The 25,271-nt window shown below is 41.9% G+C and overlaps 1 protein-coding gene across 2 annotated transcripts in view; it reads left to right on the forward strand.

Moving 5' to 3' along the window:
• prkar1b.S (protein kinase, cAMP-dependent, regulatory subunit type I beta S homeolog) overlaps positions 1-25,271 on the forward strand; it is a 155,153-nt gene that overhangs the window by 921 nt on the left and 128,961 nt on the right. Inside the window, exons 2-3 of one of the 2 annotated variants that reach the window (XM_018239163.2) lie at positions 3,548-3,732; positions 20,043-20,213. In XM_018239163.2, coding sequence (XP_018094652.1) covers positions 3,559-3,732; positions 20,043-20,213 — 345 coding nt within the window. In that variant the 5' untranslated portion in view covers positions 3,548-3,558. Of the gene's footprint in view, positions 1-3,547; positions 3,733-12,891; positions 13,161-20,042; positions 20,214-25,271 lie in introns of those variants that run through there. The other variant, XM_041579285.1, reaches the window with a different exon arrangement.

Consider the following 25,271-nt stretch of genomic DNA (forward strand, 5'->3'; position numbering starts at 1 on the left):
TCTGTCTTGGACTTTCTGGGAAACAGCCAAGGCAAGTTTTTAGGTTGCAGTTGCCAGCCCCCAAGGGACCCCTTAGGATAAGGGCACATGATCGCCTGGCAAAAAATTGCCTCTTCTTCTGGGCGACAATGTCCCCGATCTGCCTCCTCCTACCTTGCCACCGGCTATAATGAAAAATCACCAGCGCAATGGCACTCGCGATTCGATTTCCGAAGTCGCCCAAAGTTTCCTCGTGAGGCGACTTCGGAAAACGAAGCGCCGCGAGTGCCATGCCGCAAGTGATTTTTCATTCTAGCAGGCGGAAGACAGGAGGAAGCAGTTCGGGGATATTAGTCGTCCCAAAGGAGAGGCGATTAGTCATCGGGCGACTAAATCTCCTCGAATCTCCCAGTGTGACCTTACCCTAATAAAATACCCTTTGAGGCTTATCAATATTTCTTCCTTAGGGTAAGGGCACACGGGTAGATTCAGGGAGATTTAGTCGTCTGATGACTAATCGCCTCTTCTTCTGGGCGATAATCTCCCCGATCTGCCTTCCCCTACCTTGCCGCCGGCTATAATGAAAAAATGGCAGCGCAATGGCACTCCCGGCGCTTCGATTTCTAAAGTCGCCCGAAGTTTCCTCGTGAGGGCGACTTCAGGCGACTTTGGAAGACGAAGAGCCGCAAGTGCCATGCCGCAGGTGATTTTTTCATTCTAGCAGGCGGAAGACAGGAGTAAGCAGTTCGGGGAGATTAGTGGCCCCAAAGAAGAGTCGATTAGTCGCTGGGCTACAAAATCTCCCCGAATCTCCCAGTGTGACCTTACCCTTATATTATGTAACAATTGTTAGCTTTTGTTGCACTTCAGCTCTCAGCATCATAATGGGTTTGTAGTTCAACAGTAGTCAGAGGTTTTTAGTTTGAATTTTCCTGACTTTCACATAGTTTTTCAGGTTGACCGGAGCTTCAGGCTGCCTTCAGCCTTCCAGCATGACAGGTGCATTCTCCATCCTGCAAGATTTAGTGTTAGTCTACAGTTTTTCTTGCATTCAATTGCTATAAAACAAGGGAAATCTGCTTGCTAGGGTCAGTGGACCTAACAAACAGAAAAAACATTGAATTTCTTATATAATATTATGTATTACAAGTATGGGATCTATTATGCAGAATGCCCTGGATCTGGATTTTCACAATAAGGGATCTTTCCATTATTTGAATCTCCATACTTTGTCAACTTAAAAATAATTTAAACATTATATAAATCCCAATAGAATTGTTTTGCCACCAATAAGGAGGTATTATATCTCAGTTAGGCGTTAGTACACAATACTGTTCTTTTATTATTACGGAGAAAAAGGAAATCAATTTAGAAATTTTGAATTATTTAATTAAAATGGAGTATAGCCTTCCTGTAATTTGGAGCTTTCTGGATACACACAATAATATAGTCCCAATTTCAGTGTGGCAAATAATGTGGTGCTCTATCTGGAAGCTCTGTTGCCTAGGACAGCTTCATTAGGCAATAAGAACTATGGAAAAATCAGATGGCACTCATGTAGCAGCTGTGCTAATGTTTTCAGTGCTTTATTGAGATCTCAATAAAGCACAACTGCTACGTGAGTGCTATTTGATTTTTCCATAGCTTTCTGGATAACAGGTTTCCTGATAACGGATCCCATACCTGTCTAAATTGCCAGATTATAATCAGTTTTTACATTTTTGCTTCCAGTACTTAAATGGGTTTGACAAAGACTATGATATTTATTCAAGAGTATATTAAAATGGATTCTGCCGAGTAATGAGGCATTAAACAACCCTTGCAATATTAATAAAGTGTTGCTTTAGTCTAAATGGCAATATATAGATACTTTTGCAGAATAAAGGGCAGTTGCAGAAGGGGGGTACATGATGGATACATTGACCCACATATAATAACATAGGTGAATATTTGTCCCAGTAAGCCATAGCAACCAAGCTGCAGTTTGCTTGGTGGCAACCCTAACTGGAACAACCTCTAAAATGATGCAAATGCTCTAAAACGTAATTGGTTTTTTGCAGAGAGCCCAAAATACGTGGCAGGGACTTAGATTCCTTTGTAACATTTTAAGATAAGCAAAGAAGCAATTGTAACAATTAAAGATAAGCAGGTCTTTTGGGGGAACTGTGACTTTCTGCTTAAAGGGCAATTCACCTTCATTAGCAAAACTGTGATAACACATAAAAATCACAGAAACGTGTTTGAATAACCTGCCAAATTTTGTAAAATGAACATGGTAGATAGAGGGTGCCTGACAATTCTTTTTTGTCCCTCTTTCTATTTCCAAAATGTTGGGAGGTATGTATGTCCCAATGTTGGCGTGGGGGAAACTCTCTTATTGTTTCTGACCCATATACACTTCCAGGGCCACTTTAAGGTATCATTGGGCCTAGGATAAAGAATTCAATGATGGGTAGTAATGCGGGAATCTGTCCCATTTCGCTTTGCCAAAAAATTTTGCGAAAAAACTTGCAAAACTGCAAAATTTTGCAAAACGCATTGAAGTCAAAGGGTGTTTTTAAATGGGTGTTTTTAAATGCAACAATTTTTTTGTGCGCAACAATTTTTCTCGCTCAAAATGCATTAAAGTCAATAGGCGTTTTTTCTTATGGCGACTTTTTTTGTCCTAATGCATTAAAGTCAATGGTCGTCTTTTCTTATGGTGACTTTTTTCTCCAAATGCATTAAAGTCAATTGGCGTTTTTTCTTATGGTGACTTTTTTGTCCTAATGCATTTAAGACAATGGGCGTATTTTCTTATGATGACTTTTTTGTCCTAATTCATTAAAGTCAATAGGCGTTTTTTTTCTTATGGGCATTTTTTCGCATTGACTTTTTCACCACAGTTTCGAGAAAAAATTTGCACATGGCGTGATTCGTAATTTCTCTGCAAATCCATGGCTGGCGAATAAATTCATTCATCACTACTGGTGGGCCCAACAAACCTAAGACCTAAAATGAAAGAACTACTTGAGCATGTGAACTTGAATATAATATGGCAGGCATATGTCTTATATTCAAAGGCCAAATGGGCCTGTGCTTACTGAATTAGACATGAGGTCCAGGTGTGGTCCGACATCCATGGGATTGGATAAACAGTAATCACTTAATGGAGAAAGCACAAGAGAAAACATGTCATGTAAAGATTTTATTCAAAAGATCCCTTCCAATAGAAAATTAAAGTAAAAAGTAGATAACAAATTATTTTGTTGTGAAGCTCTGATATCATTTCTAAGGGATGCTTCTGAAAGTTTTGATGGTAGGTCCCTGTCCTGGTGGGCCTTGGTCAATAGCCACATTTAACAAATGGCCCTGTAAACTTCTGTGGATGATGCTGAGTCTTATCTATAAATCTTCAATATTCAAAATGACAACTTTAGTTTTTTGTGGCAACAGCTTGTGTCGCTACACAGAATGAACAATTTGTATGGTAATGTTTAAGGATTACAATACATTTGCACTATACAATATTGATTGATATTCACTCTCTTTGAAATAACGTGCCATCTCTACGTATCATCTTCTGCAGCTAGGGTCAAGATGGCTGCTTCTTCCTCGTCCAACTTAGAAGACGAAAGCTTGAAGGGCTGTGAAGTCTATGTTCAAAAATACAATATTCAGCAGCTGTTGAAAGAATGCATAGTGAACCTGTGCATCGCTAAACCAGACCGCCCTATGAAGTTCCTCAGGGAACATTTTGAAAAATTAGAAAAGGTCAGTGGATTTTGTGTTTTTGGTTCTGCTGAAAAACTAGAATAGTAAAATACTTTTAAACAGAAAACTATTAAAGGCACAGTAAATGAGGTTTAAATTGTGATTATATGTAAAGGGACAGCATGTTAGAGAATGTTTAATTTTTACATTTTTATTTAGGCTTTAATTTTTCAAAAATCATCATCATGCCTAAAGTTTAATAGAAAACAGTAAACATTAAATAATCCCAATAGGCTGGGTTTGCTTCCAATAAGGATTGATTATATATATGTATATGTCTGGATCAAGTACAAGGTACTGTTTTATTATGAAGGGAGACAGGCCTTATTTAGCCAAAATGGTGTGGCGTCTATGTATGTATGTATGTATATATTGAGATATATAAGGAAAGTTATTTTTGTTTTTTTTTAAGATATATTATGCTTCATTACTAAGAACAACATTTTGAAAAAGTTATTGCTAGAACTATAATAAATTACAAGGAATTTATGTTAATTCTGATGCTACAGGCCTGATTATGAATTCATTCTCATGCAGAATATACTGGTTTCTAAACTGCTATGCAGTGTGAATCTAAATGTAATCAGCTGTCTATAGTGAAATTTATATGGTATATATGCTATATATTATGAGTTGGTTCCTTGGCTTTCAACATGCAAGAAACAAAAAGATTCTGACTTACACATAATTCTTTTTTCCTTAATGTGACTAATTACAGGAGGCATATTATGTAAAAAAAAAAAAAAAGGACATTAGACTCTTAAATATAGAAGTAATATGCTTAAAGGGCCAGTAACTTAAATTTTTTTAAAAAAAATTTGTTTGTATATAATGAAAAAAAACCCACCAAGACATATTTAACTTTAAAATCGCGAAGTCTTTATTAAGAAATAACTTACCGATACTCTGCTTGCGCTCCTCTTCAGAAAAGGCGACAGGGCGACGATCCATCATGCGGCGCTCGATTTCTCCTCCCTGGCTATCTCCTATGGACTGAAGGGAGGAGAAAACGAGCGCCGCACGATGGCTCGTCACCCTGTTGCCTTTTCTGAAGAGGAGCACAAGCTGCGTGAAACTAGCACCATATATTATTCATTATTGCCTACAAGATTAATATGGGTTGTTTGATATGCTATATGTCTCCTTTAAAACAATGGAACAAGTTAGGTCTTTCTACAGGTCTTTCAATGGAATTTTTAGAATTGATCAGCTCTTGATTGCAATATCACTTCTGGAGTCAGAGCCAGGAGTGCAGAAAATATAAACAGACAGACAAGTAATGCTTTTAATAGCAATTACACGTACAAATACCCAGTAAATGCATGGAATATAATTTAAAATTAATTTTATGCGTGGGGATGAGTTATCCTGCTGAATCCACAAATTATGGATTTGGTGCAACCCTGTTAACTATTTGTAGGGCTTTTCCATATGGGATCTGTTCTCTGGAACCCATTATCCAGAAAGCTTTGAATTCTTGAAAGGACATCTACCATAGACTCCATTATAATCAAATAATCCAAAATTTTAAAAATTATTTTCTTTTTCTCTGTAATAATAAAACAGTACCTTGCACTTGATCCAAACTAAGATATAATTAATTCTTATTGGAAGCAAAACCGGACTATTGTGTTAAGTTAATGTTTACATGATTTTCACCTTCAAACACTTTTTTCCAGTTTAATTGTTTTTCCAATAGTTCACCGGAAATAAATGTATCAACTCATGTAGCCACTAAATGTATCCAATGGTAACAGTTCCGATGCACCTGGATCACTGAGCTGCCAGACTGAAACACCAGAGACAGGAAAATTAAACTTTAAACTTCACTTTTGGAAAAACAATGAAAAATAAAATATGGAAAGCAATTGAAAAAGCTCTTTATTTGTTGTGAGCAATCTGAAAACAACTGAACTGAAAAAAGTGTTTAGAACGTGAACTGTTATCTGGAAAACCCCAGGTTCTGAGCATTCTGGATAACAGGTCCCATACATGTGATTGGATGTTTTTGACTTTAAGGGGCACATTCATTTAGGGTCGAATATCGAGGGTTAATTAACCCTCGATATTCGACCGTCGAAGTAAAATCCTTCGACCTCGAATCGAAGTCAAAGGATTTACCGCAAATACTTTGATCGTTCGATCGAAGGAAAAATTGTTCGATCGAACAATGGATTTTAATCCATTGATCGAACGAAATTCCTTCGATTAGAAAATTGCTAGAAAGCCTATGGGGACCTTCCCCATAGGCTAACATTGTACCTCGGTAGGTTTTAGTTGGCGAAGTAGGGGGTCGAAGTTTTTTTTAAAGTGACAGTACTTCGACTATCGAATGGTCGAATAGTCAAACGATTTTTAGTTTGAATCGTTCGATTCGAAGTTGTAGTCGAAGGTCGAAGTAGCCAATTCAATCGTCTAAGTAGCCAAAAAAAACATTAGAAATTCGAAGTATTTTTTCTTCTATTCCTTCACTCGAGCTAAGTAAATGTGCCCCCAAAATTCTGTAAACTTTAGTTAAGTGGGAGTTCAAGTATGTGTGTGACTAAGGGCAGTTTTGGAAGAGTTAGCATAAGACTGTTCTTGCCTGCTCAAGGATATCTGTGATTCATTTCAATTTAAATTCCTCTTGACATTAGCAAATGGACAATCTGTGTTCCATCCTGGGGTTCCAGTCTGACCTACAGATGTATTAAGACAAATGCTGTGTAATTTAAAACTGAAGCATTTCCATCAACTTACAATGCTCATTGGTACCAGTACCTTTAGGGAGTAATGTACAAAAGGGGCTGTAATTATAGAGGTTGTCCGACTTTGAAACTGCAGTGGCAATTTGAATGAACGCCCCCACTGACCAGAGTAATCCCTGCCACTTCTGTAGGCTTACAGTAGAATTATTTGCTTTTAGTGTGGTAGATGCATGCATAGGATAAGCTGAGCAGGCTGCCATAGAAGGTCACTTATTTTTAGTTTTAGTAGAGATATCCATAGGCAGTAAAGTGATATTAAATGATGTTATATATTAAATTATATTTAAAGACATATTATTTTTGTAATATCAGAGATTGAGAGTGAGGTAGGCAGTTAGCATGGAGCTGTATTGAAAGACCCATCAGGAATCTAAAATAAAATGTAGTGTGAAATTTGTTCGCTTGGTGGGTGATTTTCCTTTATATACTTACAAAAGGAAATTTACTCTGTGAATTTAGCCTGATACAAATCTTGGAAATAACTTCCTTTCTAGCAAAGGATTTTGCTATGAAGGGTTTTTTAGGACCCTGTCTTGCTCAATTAATTTCTTTCTGGAAAAACAGACCAAAGCTGGCATTATATGGCATTATAAAGAAGGTAGCATTTTAAGGGTCATCTAACATCCCCTTCCCATAACATACAAATATAATCTATAAATTAAAGTCTCACGTACTTCCATTCCTAGCAATGTCAGTTGATCTACAGCCTCCGTGGCAGAGGAAACTTCGGACAACTTCAGAAAACGAAGCGCTCCAAGTGCCATCCCACTGGCAATTTACATTCTAGCCGGCTTGAAGGCAGGGGAAGGCAGTTCTGGCAGATTAGTCGCCCCAAAGAAGAGGAGATTGGTCCCCGGGCGACTAATCTCCCTGAATCTGACCTTGTGTGTCTGCCCTTATATTAACCCACTGCATTATCTTTTCACCTGTGCAGAAAAGTTTTTTGTTGGTTGATTGACCCAGAGGTGTTTTTTTTTTTTATAAGTTTTTTATTTAAAGTTTTAAACATAACACAGTTAAAGAGCAATAAAGAGACAGAAAAGGGAGAAAGTTGAGAGAGAGGGGGGGAGGGGAGGTAAGGTATAAAATGACATATCCATTAAATTAGTGTATAGGCAGTTAACCAGCTTGTACATTCAACCAGGTACCCCAGATCGCTTCAAATTTCGCGGGGCATCCTCTCGAGAGATAGGTCGACCCAGAGGTGTTTACTGGATGAACTGATTTGCAATAAGAATGCTTGGGACCTGGGGTTTTCCTGATAATGGATCTTTTGGATTTGGATCTCCTACTTAGAAATCATTTAAACATAGTGTTGGTTTGCCTTCTATAAGGATTCATTATAGCTTAGCTGGGATCAAGTACAGTTGTTTTATTATTACAGAGAAAATATTCAATTAAAAGGAAGTCTTTAAGAGACAGCCCTCCGGTAAGCTTTCTGGATAACAGGTTTTTGGATAACGGATCCCATACCTGTACATGATTTCCCTATGGTATGTGCTGAGTATAACCACCATGAATGCCCTATTTTTGGCACATAATATGAAGAAAACTACCAAACCTCTCATCCACATATGAACGGATAAAGTAGCTAATACAAATTCCAAACTACAGACTTATACTTTAGAATCATATTAGCTTGGCAATTTTGCCATTTGTTGGAGTGCCAGTGGAGGGATGGATGATTTGGTGTGTACTTAGGAGAATCTTACTTTGATGAGTTTAGTTCACATGCTGAGCTATGTCCTGACTATTGAGAGAAACCCCTTCTTGACTTGTTAGTGCTGTCAAATATGTTAGGCCTATTAAACCTAGGATTGTAATGACTCTGACTAGCCTATTGGAATGCTGCCCAGCTAATTATAAGGCTTTTGTCTACAAAACACTATAAATATGAGTGGTAGAATGAAGACTGTTGAGATCTACAGTTGTGTCTCCCTGGCAAATTTTGTGATGTTTTCCCAGCTTTAGTCCTCAGCTTTTATAGTTTGCGATAATGCACAGCGTATGGAATAAAGCTTCTTAATGAAAAAGTTGTTATGTTTGCTGCAAAACTTTACGCCACCTTCAAGCAGGTGTTAAAGGTTAACAATGTGCGATTAACATTTGCAATGCAATAAAAAGTCTAATGAAGAATATTACATTGCAACGTGCAAAATTTTATTCTTATTTGTGAATAAATTTGTTATCTTTGCAAGTTTTATTACATTTCCCCAATAGACTCCATTTTAATCAAACAATTACATTTTTTTTTAATTATTTACTTTTTCTCTGTAATAACAAAGCAGTTCCCTGTGCTAATTACCAACTAAGATGTAATTAATCCATATTGATGGCAAAACAATCCTACTCGATTTATTTAATGCCTGGAGGATTTTTAGAAGACTTAAGGTATGGAGAAAATTACAGAAAAATGTGTTATCTGGAAAATCCCAGGCCCCGAGCATTCTGGATAATAAATCCTATACCTGTAATATGCAAGTCTCTTGGGGGTGGGGGGAGTTCACCTTCTGTAGCAAAAACTATAATAACACGTTAAGCATGACCCTAAGACCCACAGAATTGTGTTTTAAACTTTTCATAACCTACTCCTACTCCTACTCTCTGGTAATACTTTGCCTCCATTCCAACCATGGAAAAAAGGTGTGTTTCTGGAAAATGGACGTGGTATTTAGGGGTGTAAAGAAAATGGCCGTGTTTGCTGTTCTACTTGCTCCAGATATTTTGCCACTTTTGTACATTTTTATTAGTAGGTTTGATGACACAATAATACACGTTGCAGATTAGGGAAGGGATTTTGTTACAGTGGAAATCAGTTTGCTGTTTTTCTTTAAGAGCCTACTACACTGATCCTACCAAGATTCCTTGATTTATCTGCCAAGTCTGTTGATACTATTTACCATTTTGGTTTTAATGCCCTGTCTAAAACAGTTTGTATAGTGCCTGTTTGCTTTTTCATTTCCTTTAAAGGAACAGTAACACCAACAAATGAAAGTGTTTTTAAGGAAAGACAATATAATGTAATGTTGCCCTGCACTGGCAAAACTGTCTTGTTTGCTTCAGAAAAACAACTATATTTTATATAAACAAACTGCTGTGTAGCCATGGGAGCAGCCATTCAAGCACAGGACACACAGCAGAAACAGAAACATTCTGAAGAATCTCATTGTATACTACAGAGCTTGTCTGTTATCTGCTGTGTATCCTGTACCCTTTCTACCTTTTCTGCTTTGAATGACTGCACAAAAGTTTTTTTATATAAACTATAGTTATGTTTCTGAAGCAAACACACCAGTTTTACCAGTGCAGCACAAGAGTACATTGTATTTTCATTAATTTAGGACACTTTAATTTTTTAGTGTTACTGTTCCTTTAAAATGCTGCTTTTGGTCTTATCATGATACCTTGGATAGTATGTACAATAGTGATGTTTGGGTCGGGTGGGTTCGGGCTGGGCAGTTTTTCCGGCTCACAGGCGGGTTGAGATTGAGCCCTTCCTTCTGCTCTCCCTGATCATCACTGTACTCTGCCTGACTTCTGCCTCCAGCAGCCTATATTTATAGGCTTGCTTGTGCCTCCCACCCTCTTTTGTGACATTAAAGATGGGCAGCTCAAACACATTTCTATAAATAGAGGAGCCTGGGTTAGATTCAGGTAGGCGTCATCTTTTTGTTGACCCCCACATCACTAATGTATAAGGCTGGAGTTGCTCCCTCCTTGACTAAGAATGCCTTTTAAATATGACATATATGGTGGAGGTAGCACACTGTGCCCTCCTTTTCATGGCTTTCTTATCTTGGCAAGAACCAGGTGTCCTTGTAAATTATTTTCAAGACTCTTTACATTGTCAGTAAACCAATGTTATTCTACTGAAATGCTAGATCAGCAGAATCAAAGAGAAGAACTTTCAACAGCAAGCAGGACAAAGCAAAGCCTTCATTCTCAATAGAATTGTATAGAGCGGGGAAAACAGTCGCCACTGTGATTTCACATAATGTAACGGCTTAGCTAAAAATAAAAACTTTTCAAATGTTTTCTTGTACTGCGATGCTTTGCGTTCAATCCAACCTTGTAAGCAAGCTTTGCATGTCCCAGTGAAACTGTAAGTGCTACCTGGCTTTTATGTGCGTGGTCTGCGGCATACAAACTATAAAGCTTGAGACTTTTTTTATGATAGGATTGTCTGTTTGAGTATGGAGGGTGGAAAATATCACGTTGGGTAATTAACCTTTACGCGTATTTACATGTGTTGTGTTTTTAGTGCCATGACTGCTTTCCATTTAACCCTTTTAAAGGAATTGTTCAGTATAAAAATAAAAATTGGGTAAATAGATAGGCTGTGCAAAATTAAAAAAATGTTTCTAATATAGTTAGTTAGCCAAAAATGTAATGTATAAAGATCGGAGTGACTGGATGTGCAACATAATAGACAGAACACTACTTCCTGTTTTGCAGCTCTCTAGGTTTCCACTGATTGGTTACCACGCAGTAGCCAATCAGTGACTTGAGGGGGGACCACATGGTTCATAACTGTTGCTTTTGAATCTGAGTTGCATGCTAAGGATCAATTGCAAACTCACTGAATAGTTATGTCTCATGTGTCCCCCCTTAAAGTCGCTGACTAACTCAGAGTTAGAGAGCTGAAAAGCAGGAAGTAGTGTTCTGGCTATTATCCAGTCACACATCCAGTGTCATGTCCCTTTTGCAGACTGTTGGTATGTCTGTTGGCAACCAGGGCCGCATGATGCCCTTCTTGTGCTTAATTCTAATGTGCAGAATGAGGCAAGTTGTAACAAATTCCCTGTTGTAGGGAGCAATGCCTATACTAAAAGAGCTTAAAGAAAAACTATACCCCGAACAATGTAGGTCTCTATAAAAAGATATTGCATAAAACAGCTCACGTGTAAAACCCTGTGTCATGTAAATAAACCATTTTCATAAAAATATACTTTATTAGTAGTATGTGCCATTGGGTAATCTTTAATAGAAAATTGCCATTTTAAAAAATAAGGGCCGCCCCTAGGATCGTACGATTCACTGTGCACACAAACAAACCAAACAAACTATACTTGTTAGGTCACATGAGCCAATTAAAAGACAGAATTCTGTCTTTTGCTTCCACACTTCTTCCTGTTACAGTTAGAGTTGTAGTATTTCTGGTCAGGTGATCTCTGAGGCAGCACACAGACCATCACAAAATGGTAGTTCAAGGCAAGTGATGTAAAAGGGCAATATTTACTTAAAGGAGACATATAGGATGAATACAAAAAACAAATTTTGTAGGCAATTATAAGTAATGTATGGTGTTGCTTTTACATGGTGCAAAAAATTAACATTATCTTTAAAAATAGCCCCTTTATTGGAGCTCCCTATAGATGTTTTCTGGTCCCTGTCTGTGTTTCAAATGAGGGGTGGGCGTGTCCTAACAGTCCCTATCAGAAGCACAGTAGAAGGGGTTCAGCCAATCACAGCCCTGCAGTCACACAAGCACAGAGAGGCTTCAGTTCCCAATCAGGTCCTGCTAGCTGCTGATTGGTTCCTGTTCTACAGTGCATTGAGCTGAGAGCCGCTGGCTCCCCTGCACAGCCTGGGAATTCATGGCGTAGGAAGTAGAAGGGAATGGAGGGATTATTAGGGTTTTTGCAGAAATATTCAATAAAACAGCCTGAAACACTACTTTTTTAAGCACAATTATTTTATATCTAAATGAGTATAATGCACTGGTACGTTCTTATTTTTTTACACAATATGTCTCCTTTAAATAAATATACCAGTTTGGTAAGATTCTTTAATATGCCACTTAATATGATATAAATATTCATTTTGGGGGTAAAGTTTTCCTTTAATTTCTGGTTAAAAAAATGTAACAGCATCGGAAGTAGCAGAAGCTTATGGGTGTAATATAGAATGAGATGCCCATAGCAGCATCGCTGTGTTCAGCACAGTTCAGAATATGGTGCTGTTCTTTTTGGAGCCTAGCCAAGTTCGGTTTCCCATTGGAGACTATGGGAAAGACTGTTTGTTTGGTAGAAACAGGTGAGAGGTGGAACTGCATCTAATGAACTTTTATGAGCCATAACTTTTAAACAAAACCTCTCAAAGCAGAGAAATGTATCTTTCTTTTATAAGAGGCATATTTAAATGCAAATGATAGGCTTTCAGTATAATAATTATGGCAGTGAATGTGCGCGGTCATTGCTGATAAATTCCCATCTCTTTCGTCTCTCTGACCAAACAAATTGCGCTGCTGGCACCCCAGGTATAAGTGGCCTTTTTTGTTCGCTGTGTTGAATGGTCTGTGGAACAGAGAGAGACACTGTATTTGAAGGGGAGAGAAAATGAGATATAGCTCGTTGTCATGACAACTCAAAGATTTTAAGCTGTTTACCGGATGAAAATTCCACACAAGGATTTTTAACAAGCCACAGTACGTCCAATAAGTGGAACATAGAACGAATCACACGAGAGATTATTTACCCGTTAACTTACTCGCTTTTCCATGCAATTTGGCACATGGGACATAAGGATGTATTCTAAAGCAGTCGCCCATTGGCATGCCGCGTCCACTGGCGAAACTCAGCGATGGAAACTGCACCTAGACGAGAAGCAGGGGACACGAATGCCACCAGTTATGCAGCTGCTATTTATGTAGAAGACTTGGAGTAGCAGCCCAGTCACATGGTAACTTCTACCGCATCTATAATCTTGTATGGTTTTCAATGCCTGATTTTATAGCTTTGCATTATGTTTGTGAACACTGCAACATGTAGATTAATTGTGCTAGCAAAACTTACTCCGTTGTACTATAGTCACTGAGGAGACTACTCTACCTACGTTTTAAAGCAATATTCCATGCTGATGATGGGAATTGTAGTTCATCAATTGCTGGAGATTCAGTGACAGCTGTTGTTATCAGCATTTTTATTTATTTAGAATAGCGGACGTTCTCCAGTTTTTCTTGAACTAAAACTCCCATCCTAATGTGTGGTTGGCTTGAGGGAACATTTGAAAAGGGCGCTACCTGCAAGGAGTTTGTATATTCTCCCCATAAATAAAATCATGTCTGCATGGTTTTATTGTGGGTACCCCTTTTTCCTTGTACACTCCAAGCTTAACTCAAAACTGTTGTTGTTAATGTGATAGGGACCATATAGATTGTAAGCTCCACAGTGAAAGGAAAAAAAGAATGGAATACTGGAAAGAGGTATACGATCCTTTATTTAGAAACCTGTTATCCAGAAAGCTCTGATTTATGGGAAGGTCATCTGCCATAGACTCCATTTTAATGAAATAATTCTATTTTTGTAATAATGATTTCCTTTTCCATGTAATAACAAAACAGTAACTTGTACTTACTCCCAGCTGAGATAAAATAAATCCTTATTGGTGATAAATCAATCCTATGGGGTTTATTTAATGTTCACATTATTTTGTTGATTTTTTTATCATCGATGATCTTATTTACGGAAAGACCCCCTTATCTGGTAAACCCCAGGTCCTAAGCATTCTGGATAATAGGTCCTATACCTTATAATAATATATATGAAAATCAATGTTCTTTTTGTTTGTTAGGTTAACTGACCCAAGAAAGCAGATTTCCCTCTGTTTTTCCTCCAAACACATTTGCAGGAAGGGTCTTCTAACTACATTACTAACTACATCTCCTAAATATATAGGAGATACTTTTTTGCCTTCCTTGTCTTTTTCTCGGAGCCAAACCTTTTTTGGAAGCATCACAGGTTTAGCCCAGCATGTGAACAGTGTGATATTTTAAATGGTAATGTTTGAAGAAAACATCGGAATTGAGAAACACTTTTTTGCCTTTTCATAAACAGAGTGTACAGTCCCTTCAAATCCCAAATTATAGGAATATAGGGTCATTACTCTTTACGGAGAAACTTCCTCTTCAAATAAACTTTCAGTATGTTGTAGATAGACCTATTCTAAACAACTTTTCAGTTGGTCTCCAGTGTTTATTTTGATCGTTTTCAAATTATTAGCCTTCCTATTGTTACCTTTTATGTCCTGTAACTAAAAAAATTGTCTGTCAGGATCACTGACCTCTGTAATCAATAAAAACAGATGATCTGCAGGGTTTCACTTTTATTATTTTTACTTTTTTTGTTACAGATAGTTTTGTTCAGGCCCTAGACTAATCGGCTTCTATTCTGACTTACAGACATCTGACCACTACCACACAGCAGTTAAAATTCAAAGGGGCAAATTCACTAAGCGCCGAAAATGCGATAGCCACGGCTTCACCGCACTTTGCCAGGCGTAGTTTAGCCAGGTTTGCGCAAATTCACGAAGATCCGAAGTTGCGCACAGGTTAACGAATGGTTGAGAAGTTGCGCTTGCGATAATATGATAAGCAGTCCAAGTTACGCTAGCGATGCCTAATTAGCATACGGCGTGCAGTTAAAGTACAATGGACGTATATACTTTTCTTATCTTTTTTAGCCTATCACCCAGTAAAAAGTAAAAAACGCCAGCATTTTTTGGGACTTAGAAAAATTTTCAACTATTTTTGAAGAAACTCCTATCTACTCTATTGCACTTTGCCTGGTCTGAGCTGGCGAAGTCAAGTCTGGCACAAGAGGTAACGTTCAGTTAGCGAAGTTACGTCCATTCGCCAGAGCGCAACTTCTTCTGGTGTTAGGGTGCGAAGTAGCGCTAGAGTATGTCTACTTCGCTAGCGAATTTACGCCAGCACCCATTAGTAAATCGGCAAAGTGGCAAAATTACGTCACGCTGCCGAATTTTTGCTAGCTTTAGCCACTTCGCCCTTTAGTAAATTTCCCCCAAAGTCTCATACCTGCTTAACAAGAAAAATTGTAAGTTAAAAAAAAAACCACACAAAAATGAAGACCAATTGCAAACAATGAGCCAGATTCAATTCAGTGAGAAAAAGTTATCTCGTGGTTTATAACTTGAAAACTCATGGTCGAGATTAAATTCAAAGAGAAAAAAACTTTTCTCCAAATTCAGTTCCAGTTTTCTTCTCATAGACTTTAATAGAGGTTTTGTGTGATAAACAGTGAGATAAGTTCTTTGAAATGGAATTGCATCTCACATTGAATCTCGTCCATGAGTTTTCACGTGATCAACCTTTTTCTCACTGACTCGAGTCTGGCCCAGTGTTAGTGTTTGACTGTGTACATCACTCAAAAAGGAACTGCCCCTTTAAGGCTAATATTTAAGAATTTCCTCTTGTCACTGCCTCGCGTGCTTTCAGCAGTGTATTTTCCCATAGATAACTATAGGTGGTGGTGGTGACAGGTGGATAGAGGCAGTGTCGGACTGGGATGCCAGGAGCCCACCAGAAAACCTTAGGCTGAGGGCCCATATTCGAAACTATTGGAACCTCACTCAACCTCTTTATTCTCCTAGTCTCTTTTCTCTACGTAGTATACTCTACTCTTCCATTATTAAACCTCTTTGTTCCCTTAAATAAATGAAGGAATGATCATGAAATAGGCCAAATGATTAGAAGCAAGAGGCCCACTGACACCTGGGCCCACCGGGACTTTTCCTGATATCCCGGTGGGCCATTCCGACACTGGATAGAGGAGTTTATAATGCCGATATTTGCTGCTTGACAAAAATAAAATATAAATGTTTTCAGAACGGTCAGGGGTCCCCAGCAGTAATGTTACAAGCTGATGTTTAAAGGGTCAGGATACTGTCTTCCTACATAATCCATATGTTGAATACATGTTTCACGTTAAAACAGAAATAGTTTTTTTTCTTTTCCATGCCGGAAGGATTTATTCCAGCATGGCAAAGAATTATGTGAATCCTTTCTCCCCACATGCGATTTACATTGGACAGTAATGATCTAGATGGGTGTTAGTATTCAGAGCTCCTGCTGAGAAATGAAAATGAATGTGTGAAATACGCCAGCCATATACAGAATATACATTGTAAGCAAATTACTAATTACTACTAATTTTTAAAAATTATTTCCTTTTTTTCTGTAATAATAAAACAGAGCCTGGTACAGTTATGGGATCCGTTATAAGGAAACCCGGAATCCAGAAAGCTCCGAATTACAGGATGGCTGTCTCCCATAGACTCAATTATAATAAAATATTTACAATTTTAAAAATGATTTCCTTTTTCTCTGTAATACTAAAACGGTACCTTGTACTTGATCCAAACCAAGAAATTATTCATTCTTATTGAAGCCAAATCAGCCTATTGGGATTATTTAATGTTTAAATATGGAGATCCAAATTATGGAAAATTTTTACCTGTGTGTTGCTCTGTTATTTGACTGTGTAGATGCGTAGAAGCACTGGGAGTGCAGTCAGCATTTAAATGTATGTGTTTTAATGTAAAACTTACATTATTTGTTTTCTGCATGATTCTGTATATGTTTCAGCTGTAGCCTTCTTTTAGTTCATATACAATCTAAAATGCAGTCTCACAACTGTCTTTGTGTGCCAGCAGAAACATTCGCTTCAGGTATCATTTCCTTTTTAATAACTCGGAGCTATTCCAGTGCTCAACGATATCTAGCTCCTGCTCTCAGAAATTGCTTTGACATTTAATCAGGAAATATGAGTGCTTAATCACATTACATGGATCTGTACTCTCTCACTGAAACCATGGACGTAATCACACTGCCCAGTGTTCAGAAACAGGTCAGTCATTTAGTCTGTGAAATACCAGAGTCTCCATACTGTATAAGATAGGAGCTCTCGGATAAGATCCAATGCCTCCCTATATTTGTGAACAAGGGACAGCGTTCACTAAAAGTTGGAATTTTCTTCTATTTTGGTTCCTTTAAATGTGATATCTAATGGCACTGCTTATTGTGTACATAGATCATCCCTTCTCTATATAGGATAGTACTATGGTGAAATTTTGTCCTCGGTGTGATAAAACATCACCTGTCAGGGGGAACTAGCAGCAGAAGAACTTAGGGCAGATATTTTGGGAAAAGGGTGAGGAAAGGCTGATGTAGGCCTGAAACGTCGCTGTAATTCTGTCTTATACAAGCCCTTGTGCAAATAAAGGCTTTTTAAGGAATTTTTTTCTGAACGTGTGGTGCTGTCTATCTGGGAGAATTGAGTTAAAAGAAATGGAAGCAAAGTTCATAAAATAGTATAAATAGTATAGGCAACTGATGATCTCACATTGAATAACCTGTAATTCCAAAAGCAGCGGAACCCTGTATCTTGAGTGGTAGATTTTACAGTTTGTAATTTGGTCTACGGTTTATAGAATGGTTCTTGCTATAAACATGCACACAAAGTATACCTTTTTTTGGGGATTAAATGTCTTGTTAATGCACTTCCTCAACCCAAGTGCTGCTTGTCTTTACGACATATCTAATTGCCAGTTAGAGCTGGTGAAGTCTGTCAGCAACTTGCACCATGTTAGGTCGGGGAACTGACAAATACATTGCTAAATAAATACATGGTATGAAAAATAGTAAAGACTGTTTTGTGAAACAGATATATTAGAATCCCCTTCAATTCACTGGATATTTTTAGGCTCAATCTTTTTCCCAAAATCATAAGTATCTGACCTTATAGCTGTATGTGATTTTTGGGCTGTTTCCCAGCAGATACTTCCCTGAAAAAAAGTGCTAAAACCGACATCAAATTCTCTGGGTCAGTGATTCTTAGCCTATGACTCAGAACTTAAAACTGGTTCTCCCATGATTAGTCCCTATGGTCCCCTCAATAATATGAAATGACTTCCTAGAACTCAATATAGTAAAGCAAAAAAGTAAAAGAAACAGTGCCCTAGGTAATTTCCCAATATTTCTAAATATTTTATAGGCATTTAATACTATGGGTTACTGTTGGGCTGCATAAACAGTTTCTTGTCGCACACAATTTTAAAACCCTTTACCCAGATAGCGCCAAAATAAGACAACACCTATAATAATATACAATGACATACATTCAAAACAATGCTTTTAGTGTTTAACATTTTTAATAGCTTTAGAGCGCTTGGCTGCACACATATCTGAGAAAGTGAATCAGAAAAGCCCCACTTTCCAAGCATTTTGTGATAATAGAATAGAATAGAGTGTTTATGTGCAGTAGTTGGCATAGCTATGCAAGTTTTTTATTTATTCAAAACGCCCTTGGTATTTATGGTCTATCCTTTCCTCTCTGCTTTCTTTCATGCCAGCATAACTGATAAAGCCTACTTATTGGCCTCCCTGTAACATGTAACTCCCTCTTGCAATCTGTCCCAGTTTTTCTGCCATAATAATCCATCTATTATCCTAATGCAGCAATTTAGATCCTCTAGTCACTTTCCTGGCTGAAGGAATGAGCTTCCATTTCAGTGACTAGGTCCTTCACTCTTCAGCCCTGTCTATATTCTTGACATTAACTTTTCTTCTTTGCTGCCTCATATATATGAGAAACGTCTTTCTAACTGGAATACGTGTATAAACCACAGATACCAAAGTATTGTGGAAATCATGTGTTCCTGCGGTTTCCTTTAAATAACCTAGAAATGCTTATATTGTGGGCGCAGCTGGCCAGCCAATGTGAAAGTTATGTGAGTTTAACAGCTGCATTCACTAATGTGCTATGTACTACGATGGGTAAACTTTATCCCAGTCTACTATTCCATATCAACAAGTTTTTCAGTTATAAAGGCGAAATTTAGGGGGCTATTTATTAAAAGTAAAATTTTACCCATTATATTTAAAATTCCACCTAACTCCCAGGTTAACTCTGGCTTAATTTAGTAAAAATTTGTACTTTAAATGTAAATGCGGGAAAAGTCGTAACAAAATTGTGCAACAATTTGAATAGTTCGCCCTTTTTAGACTTGTCCCCCAAAAACTAGAATTTATCAGATTATCGAATGAACGCCACACATTTTTCAGATTATCGAACAAAAACCAGCATCAAACAGCCCAACACTCGCAAAAATCATGAAGGTAAAAAACGTTCCAATTGTAAAATGGACCATCTGCCATTTACTTCCTCTTATTTATAACCTGTCTCCCATACACCCCAAGATCATAATGTGGAACTTGACCCCTCTGTAGGGGGTCGGGTTCAACGCATTTCCAGACAATGCCATACAAATTCCATATGAGTTGTCTCTCCCATTCTTTTTCTTAATTTGCCCAGTTCTTCCCTCTTCCGGGACATGCATCTATGAATGTTTTCACATATCTAGGTAATGATATAAAGCATCTACCTGTACAATCTAAACAATGGGACTTATACACTTGGCTTTTTGGTGAAAGATTTTCAAGATTCAAGTACAGTTACTTTAGATTTATCACTGCTACATAATGTACCTTGTTTGTGATGCTACTCCCTGATTGAGAATTTGAGAAGATTTAGTTTTGTCAGAACGTCTTTTAGACTTCTGATATTAGCAATCTAGGCTGCAGCTTTCACAAACAGGGTCTTCAAATAATTTGATTTGCTTCTTTAATGTTTGTCTAAATTATGTAAATGATGCAACGTGGACATCTTCAATGGAAACAAATCATAAACGCCCAAATGTATAAAAAAAGATTTGAAGCTGAAAGGAGGCACTTATTTACTTTTACTGTATTTTGTTTTCTTACAGGAAGAATGCAAACAGATTTTAGCTCAGCAGAAGTCAAACTCTCAGTCAGACTCTCATGACGATGAGATCTCTCCCCCACCTCCGAACCCAGTGGTTAAGGCCCGTCGCAGAAGAGGAGGCGTCAGTGCAGAGGTTTACACTGAGGAAGATGCAGTCTCTTATGTTAGGAAGGTAATGCAGAGCCTCTATTTTGGAGGCATGACAATGTAAAAGTTTTTTTGCCTGACATGTCTTTAGACAATTATTGTTTTGTCAAAGCCAAGCAATCACTAAACTGTTTTCCTAAATGTTCCTAAGTAACATAAGTTGGGCCACTGGGAGTGATGTAATGTAGAGAAAATGTTTCTGCTATTCTGAATAATGTCTGTATTTTTATTGGATATTTTTAGAAAAATAAAGTGTTCATTAATAGTTCCATATTAGTTGACACTTGGCTGCTGCTGGGTGGGAAACCTCCATGGCTGGTCCAGACTGACATTCACAGACAGGCCCTAACCTTTCATGTTCACAGAGGCCCAAACAGGCCCAATAAATGGTGACTGTCTATGGCATTTTATAGCAGCCCCTCTGGTAATGTTTCCTCTATGGTGTGCACTAGTGCTGGTATACACAGATTTTGAGGCCAATGCACACAACAAATTGTGGTGGTCACAAAGAATTTTGTGTGACAACACAACATTTTGTAACAATTCTGACCTGTCCACACAATTTTTGCCCACAGGTTAAAAATGTGTGCACAAAATAATTAATTTTAGCCGAGAAGGAATTAGAGGGAACATTACCCTCTGGCATTTGCCAGAACCTACCTACAGTTTGCCAGTTCAGATTGCTAAATGGTAGATATTTGTCTTCCAGAGAAGTAATAATGCACTCTTAAGGATCCAAGTCTCAGAGAATATATTAAGGCAGAGGTAGACTTAGCAGTTTTCTTGGCCTATTATAGTAGCAAGGGTCTGATTTATGTCCTTCTATAGTCTTTCCCACATAAACAGACGAAGCACTGGTTTGCTTATAGAGCTATCCATAATCTTGAGAGAATACCCTGTTATTTTTTCTTTTACAACTCTTCCATCAAATCCTTGGTTAAGTGTCAGGATCAGCCCGGGACTTGAACTCTGGTGGTGCTGTTCTGCTCATTGTAGCACTTACCTCATGAGCCACTGGGGGCTCTTGGGACTGGTCCTGAGCCATTGAGTGTATTGTTTTCTGTTATATGCCTGTTCACAGTGTTTTCCACCCACCTCGTTTACCCTCATGTGTTTCCCATTTCCTAATCACCTTCCCTTTATAAACCCCGCCCTGAGCTTTGCTCAGTGCTGAGTCATTGATTGTATCCTGTTTGTTCCTGACCTGCTATTTTGAATCTGAATCTGAATCTGAATCTGAATCTGAATCTGAATCTGAATCTGAATCTGAATCTGAATCTGAATCTGAATCTGAATCTGAATCTGAACCTGAATCTGAACCTGAACCTTGAAAACCTTGTTTGTCTTGTTCCTGAAAACCTTGTTACCTTGTTTCCTGAGTGAGTACTTTTGTTCCTGTGTTCCCTTTTTTTCCCTCACCATGTGGATTCCTCGATCAGCCATTCTGCTTGTTCCTGCCTTTTGTGTTTCTGTGTTCCGTCTGCAATAAACCTGCTATAACTTCATCACCATCATGTTTTTGCCTACTATTACCTATGGCTACACCCCTGGGCGTCCACCATATCCACTCCCCTTGGAGTGGCTATCCTCGGTCACAACAGTTCCTAGTTGTGAACGTTACAGAATGACTCAGCCCAACTACAGGAAGCCTTTGGGAAAGCCCTCCATGCCTTCTGACTCTGTTGTTAAACTGCAACTCCCTTGGGATGGAGAGGGTAAGGCAGAAGACGCCATCCATTTCACTGATGATGTCTGGCAGGATTTTGTCTCCGATGATGATTGGGAGGATTCTGCCTTCGATGAGGACTGGGAGGATCTAGACTCGGATGAAGATGAACTACAAACCGCTATCTGGCCTGTGTCAGATCGGCCACTTCCAGTTTTTGGGCCCTTGTCTCCTCCACAACCTTCTGCTCCTGTGGCAGCTGCCAAACCCAGGTCACCCTCTTTTTCTCTCAGACCTGAACCCCAGTTTATTAGTTTTTCTACAGTTTCCCAGCACCCTCTCCAGTCTCCAGCTCGTGTGCCGGCTCTTCAGTCACCTGCTCCTGTGCCGGCTCGCCAGCCTCCAGCTTTGGTGCCGGCTCTCCAGTCTCCAGCTTTGGTGCCGGCTCTCCAGTCTCCAGCTTTGGTGCCGGCTCTCCAGTCTCCAGCTTTGGTGCCGGCTCTCCAGTCTCCAGCTTTGGTGCCGGCTCTCCAGTCTCCAGCTTTGGTGCCGGCTCTCCAGTCTCCAGCTTTGGTGCCGGCTCTCCAGTCTCCAGCTTTGGTGCCGGCTCTCCAGTCTCCAGCTTTGGTGCCGGCTCTCCAGTCAGTCCTCTCTCCTGTGCCGGCTTCCCCAGCTCAGCCTGCCTGTGCCGGCTTCCCAGCCAGTCCTTGCTCCTGTGCCGGCTTCCCAGCCAGTCCTTGCTCCTGTGCCGGCTTCCCAGCCAGTCCTTGCTCCTGTGCCGGCTTCCCAGCCAGTCCTTGCTCCTGTGCCGGCTTCCCAGCCAGTCCTTGCTCCTGTGCCGGCTTCCCAGCCAGTCCTTGCTCCTGTGCCGGCTTCCCAGCCAGTCCTTGCTCCTGTGCCGGCTTCCCAGCCAGTCCTTGCTCCTGTGCCGGCTTCCCAGCCAGTCCTTGCTCCTGTGCCGGCTTCCCAGCCAGTCCTTGCTCCTGTGCCGGCTTCCCAGCCAGTCCTTGCTCCTGTGCCGGCTTCCCAGCCAGTCCTTGCTCCTGTGCCGGCTTCCCAGCCAGTCCTTGCTCCTGTGCCGGCTTCCCAGCCAGTCCTTGCTCCTGTGCCGGCTTCCCAGCCAGTCCTTGCTCCTGTGCCGGCTTCCCAGCCAGTCCTTGCTCCTGTGCCGGCTTCCCAGCCAGTCCTTGCTCCTGTGCCGGCTTCCCAGCCAGTCCTTGCTCCTGTGCCGGCTTCCCAGCCAGTCCTTGCTCCTGTGCCGGCTTCCCAGCCAGTCCTTGCTCCTGTGCCGGCTTCCCAGCCAGTCCTTGCTCCTGTGCCGGCTTCCCAGCCAGTCCTTGCTCCTGTGCCGGCTTCCCAGCCAGTCCTTGCTCCTGTGCCGGCTTCCCAGCCAGTCCTTGCTCCTGTGCCGGCTTCCCAGCCAGTCCTTGCTCCTGTGCCGGCTCCCCGAAAGCTGCCTGTGCCGGCTCCCCGAAAGCTGCCTGTGCCGGCTCCCCGAAAGCTGCCTGTGCCGGCTCCCCGAAAGCTGCCTGCAGCCCAGCCGGTTCCCAGCCTCCGTGCCTGCAGCCCAGCCGGTTCCAGCCTCCGTGCCTGCAGCCCAGCCGGTTCCAGCCTCCGTGCCTGCAGCCCAGCCGGTTCCAGCCTCCGTGCCTGCAGCCCAGCCGGTTCCAGCCTCCGTGCCTGCAGCCCAGCCGGTTCCAGCCTCCGTGCCTGCAGCCCAGCCGGTTCCAGCCTCCGTGCCTGCAGCCCAGCCGGTTCCAGCCTCCGTGCCTGCAGCCCAGCCGGTTCCAGCCTCCGTGCCTGCAGCCCAGCCGGTTCCAGCCTCCGTGCCTGCAGCCCAGCCGGTTCCAGCCTCCGTGCCTGCAGCCCAGCCGGTTCCAGCCTCCGTGCCTGCAGCCCAGCCGGTTCCAGCCTCCGTGCCTGCAGCCCAGCCGGTTCCAGCCTCCGTGCCTGCAGCCCAGCCGGTTCCAGCCTCCGTGCCTGCAGCCCAGCCGGTTCCAGCCTCCGTGCCTGCAGCCCAGCCGGTTCCAGCCTCCGTGCCTGCAGCCCAGCCGGTTCCAGCCTCCGTGCCTGCAGCCCAGCCGGTTCCAGCCTCCGTGCCTGCAGCCCAGCCGGTTCCAGCCTCCGTGCCTGCAGCCCAGCCGGTTCCAGCCTCCGTGCCTGCAGCCCAGCCGGTTCCAGCCTCCGTGCCTGCAGCCCAGCCGGTTCCAGCCTCCGTGCCTGCAGCCCAGCCGGTTCCAGCCTCCGTGCCTGCAGCCCAGCCGGTTCCAGCCTCCGTGCCTGCAGCCCAGCCGGTTCCAGCCTCCGTGCCTGCAGCCCAGCCGGTTCCAGCCTCCGTGCCTGCAGCCCAGCCGGTTCCAGCCTCCGTGCCTGCAGCCCAGCCGGTTCCAGCCTCCGTGCCTGCAGCCCCCAGCCGGTTCCAGCCTCCGTGCCTGCAGCCCAGCCGGTTTCCAGCCTCCGTGCCTGCAGCCCAGCCGGTTCCAGCCTCCGTGCCTGCAGCCCAGCCGGTTCCAGCCTCCGTGCCTGCAGCCCAGCCGGTTCCAGCCTCCGTGCCTGCAGCCCAGCCGGTTCCAGCCTCCGTGCCTGCAGCCCAGACGGTTCCAGCCTCCGTGCCTGCAGCCCAGACGGTTCCAGCCTCCGTGCCTGCAGCCCAGACGGTTCCAGTCTCCGTGCCTGCAGCCCAGACGGTTCCAGTCTCCGTGCCAGCAGCCCAGCCAGACTCCGTTCCCGTGTCAGCTCGTAGAAGACTGCTTCTTCCCGAGCCAGTTTCTGTACGGTTTGCCCTGGCCTCCGGGCCTGAGGACCTGTTTGCCCTGGCCTCCGGGCCTGAGGACCTGTTTGCCCTGGCCTCCGGGCCTGAGGACCTGTTTGCCCTGGCCTCCGGGCCTGAGGACCTGTTTGCCCTGGCCTCCGGGCCTGAGGACCTGTTTGCCCTGGCCTCCGGGCCTGAGGACCTGTTTGCCCTGGCCTCCGGGCCTGAGGACCTGTTTGCCCTGGCCTCCGGGCCTGAGGACCTGTTTGCCCTGGCCTCCGGGCCTGAGGACCTGTTTGCCCTGGCCTCCGGGCCTGAGGACCTGTTTGCCCTGGCCTGAGGACCTGTTTGCCCTGGCCTCCGGGCCTGAGGACCTGTTTGCCCTGGCCTCCGGGCCTGAGGACCTGTTTGCCCTGGCCTACGGGCCTGAGGACCTGCCTGCCCTGGATAGTGCCACTTTCCCTGCTACTGGACCTGGTAGGGCGGTTAATCCTGTCTCTATCAGGTCTATTGCTGTAGGTGTTGGTATTGCTGTCCTGGCTTGCCTCTTCCTATTTCTAACGGGTGCCTGTGCTCCTGGTCCGCCACCTGTGATGGGTGCCTGTGCTCCTGGTCCGCCACCTGTGATGGGTGCCTGTGCTCCTGGTCCGCCACCTGTGATGGGT

The sequence above is a fragment of the Xenopus laevis genome, chromosome 9_10S (genome assembly GCF_017654675.1).
Source record: "Xenopus laevis strain J_2021 chromosome 9_10S, Xenopus_laevis_v10.1, whole genome shotgun sequence".
Taxonomy (NCBI): Eukaryota; Metazoa; Chordata; class Amphibia; order Anura; family Pipidae; genus Xenopus; species Xenopus laevis.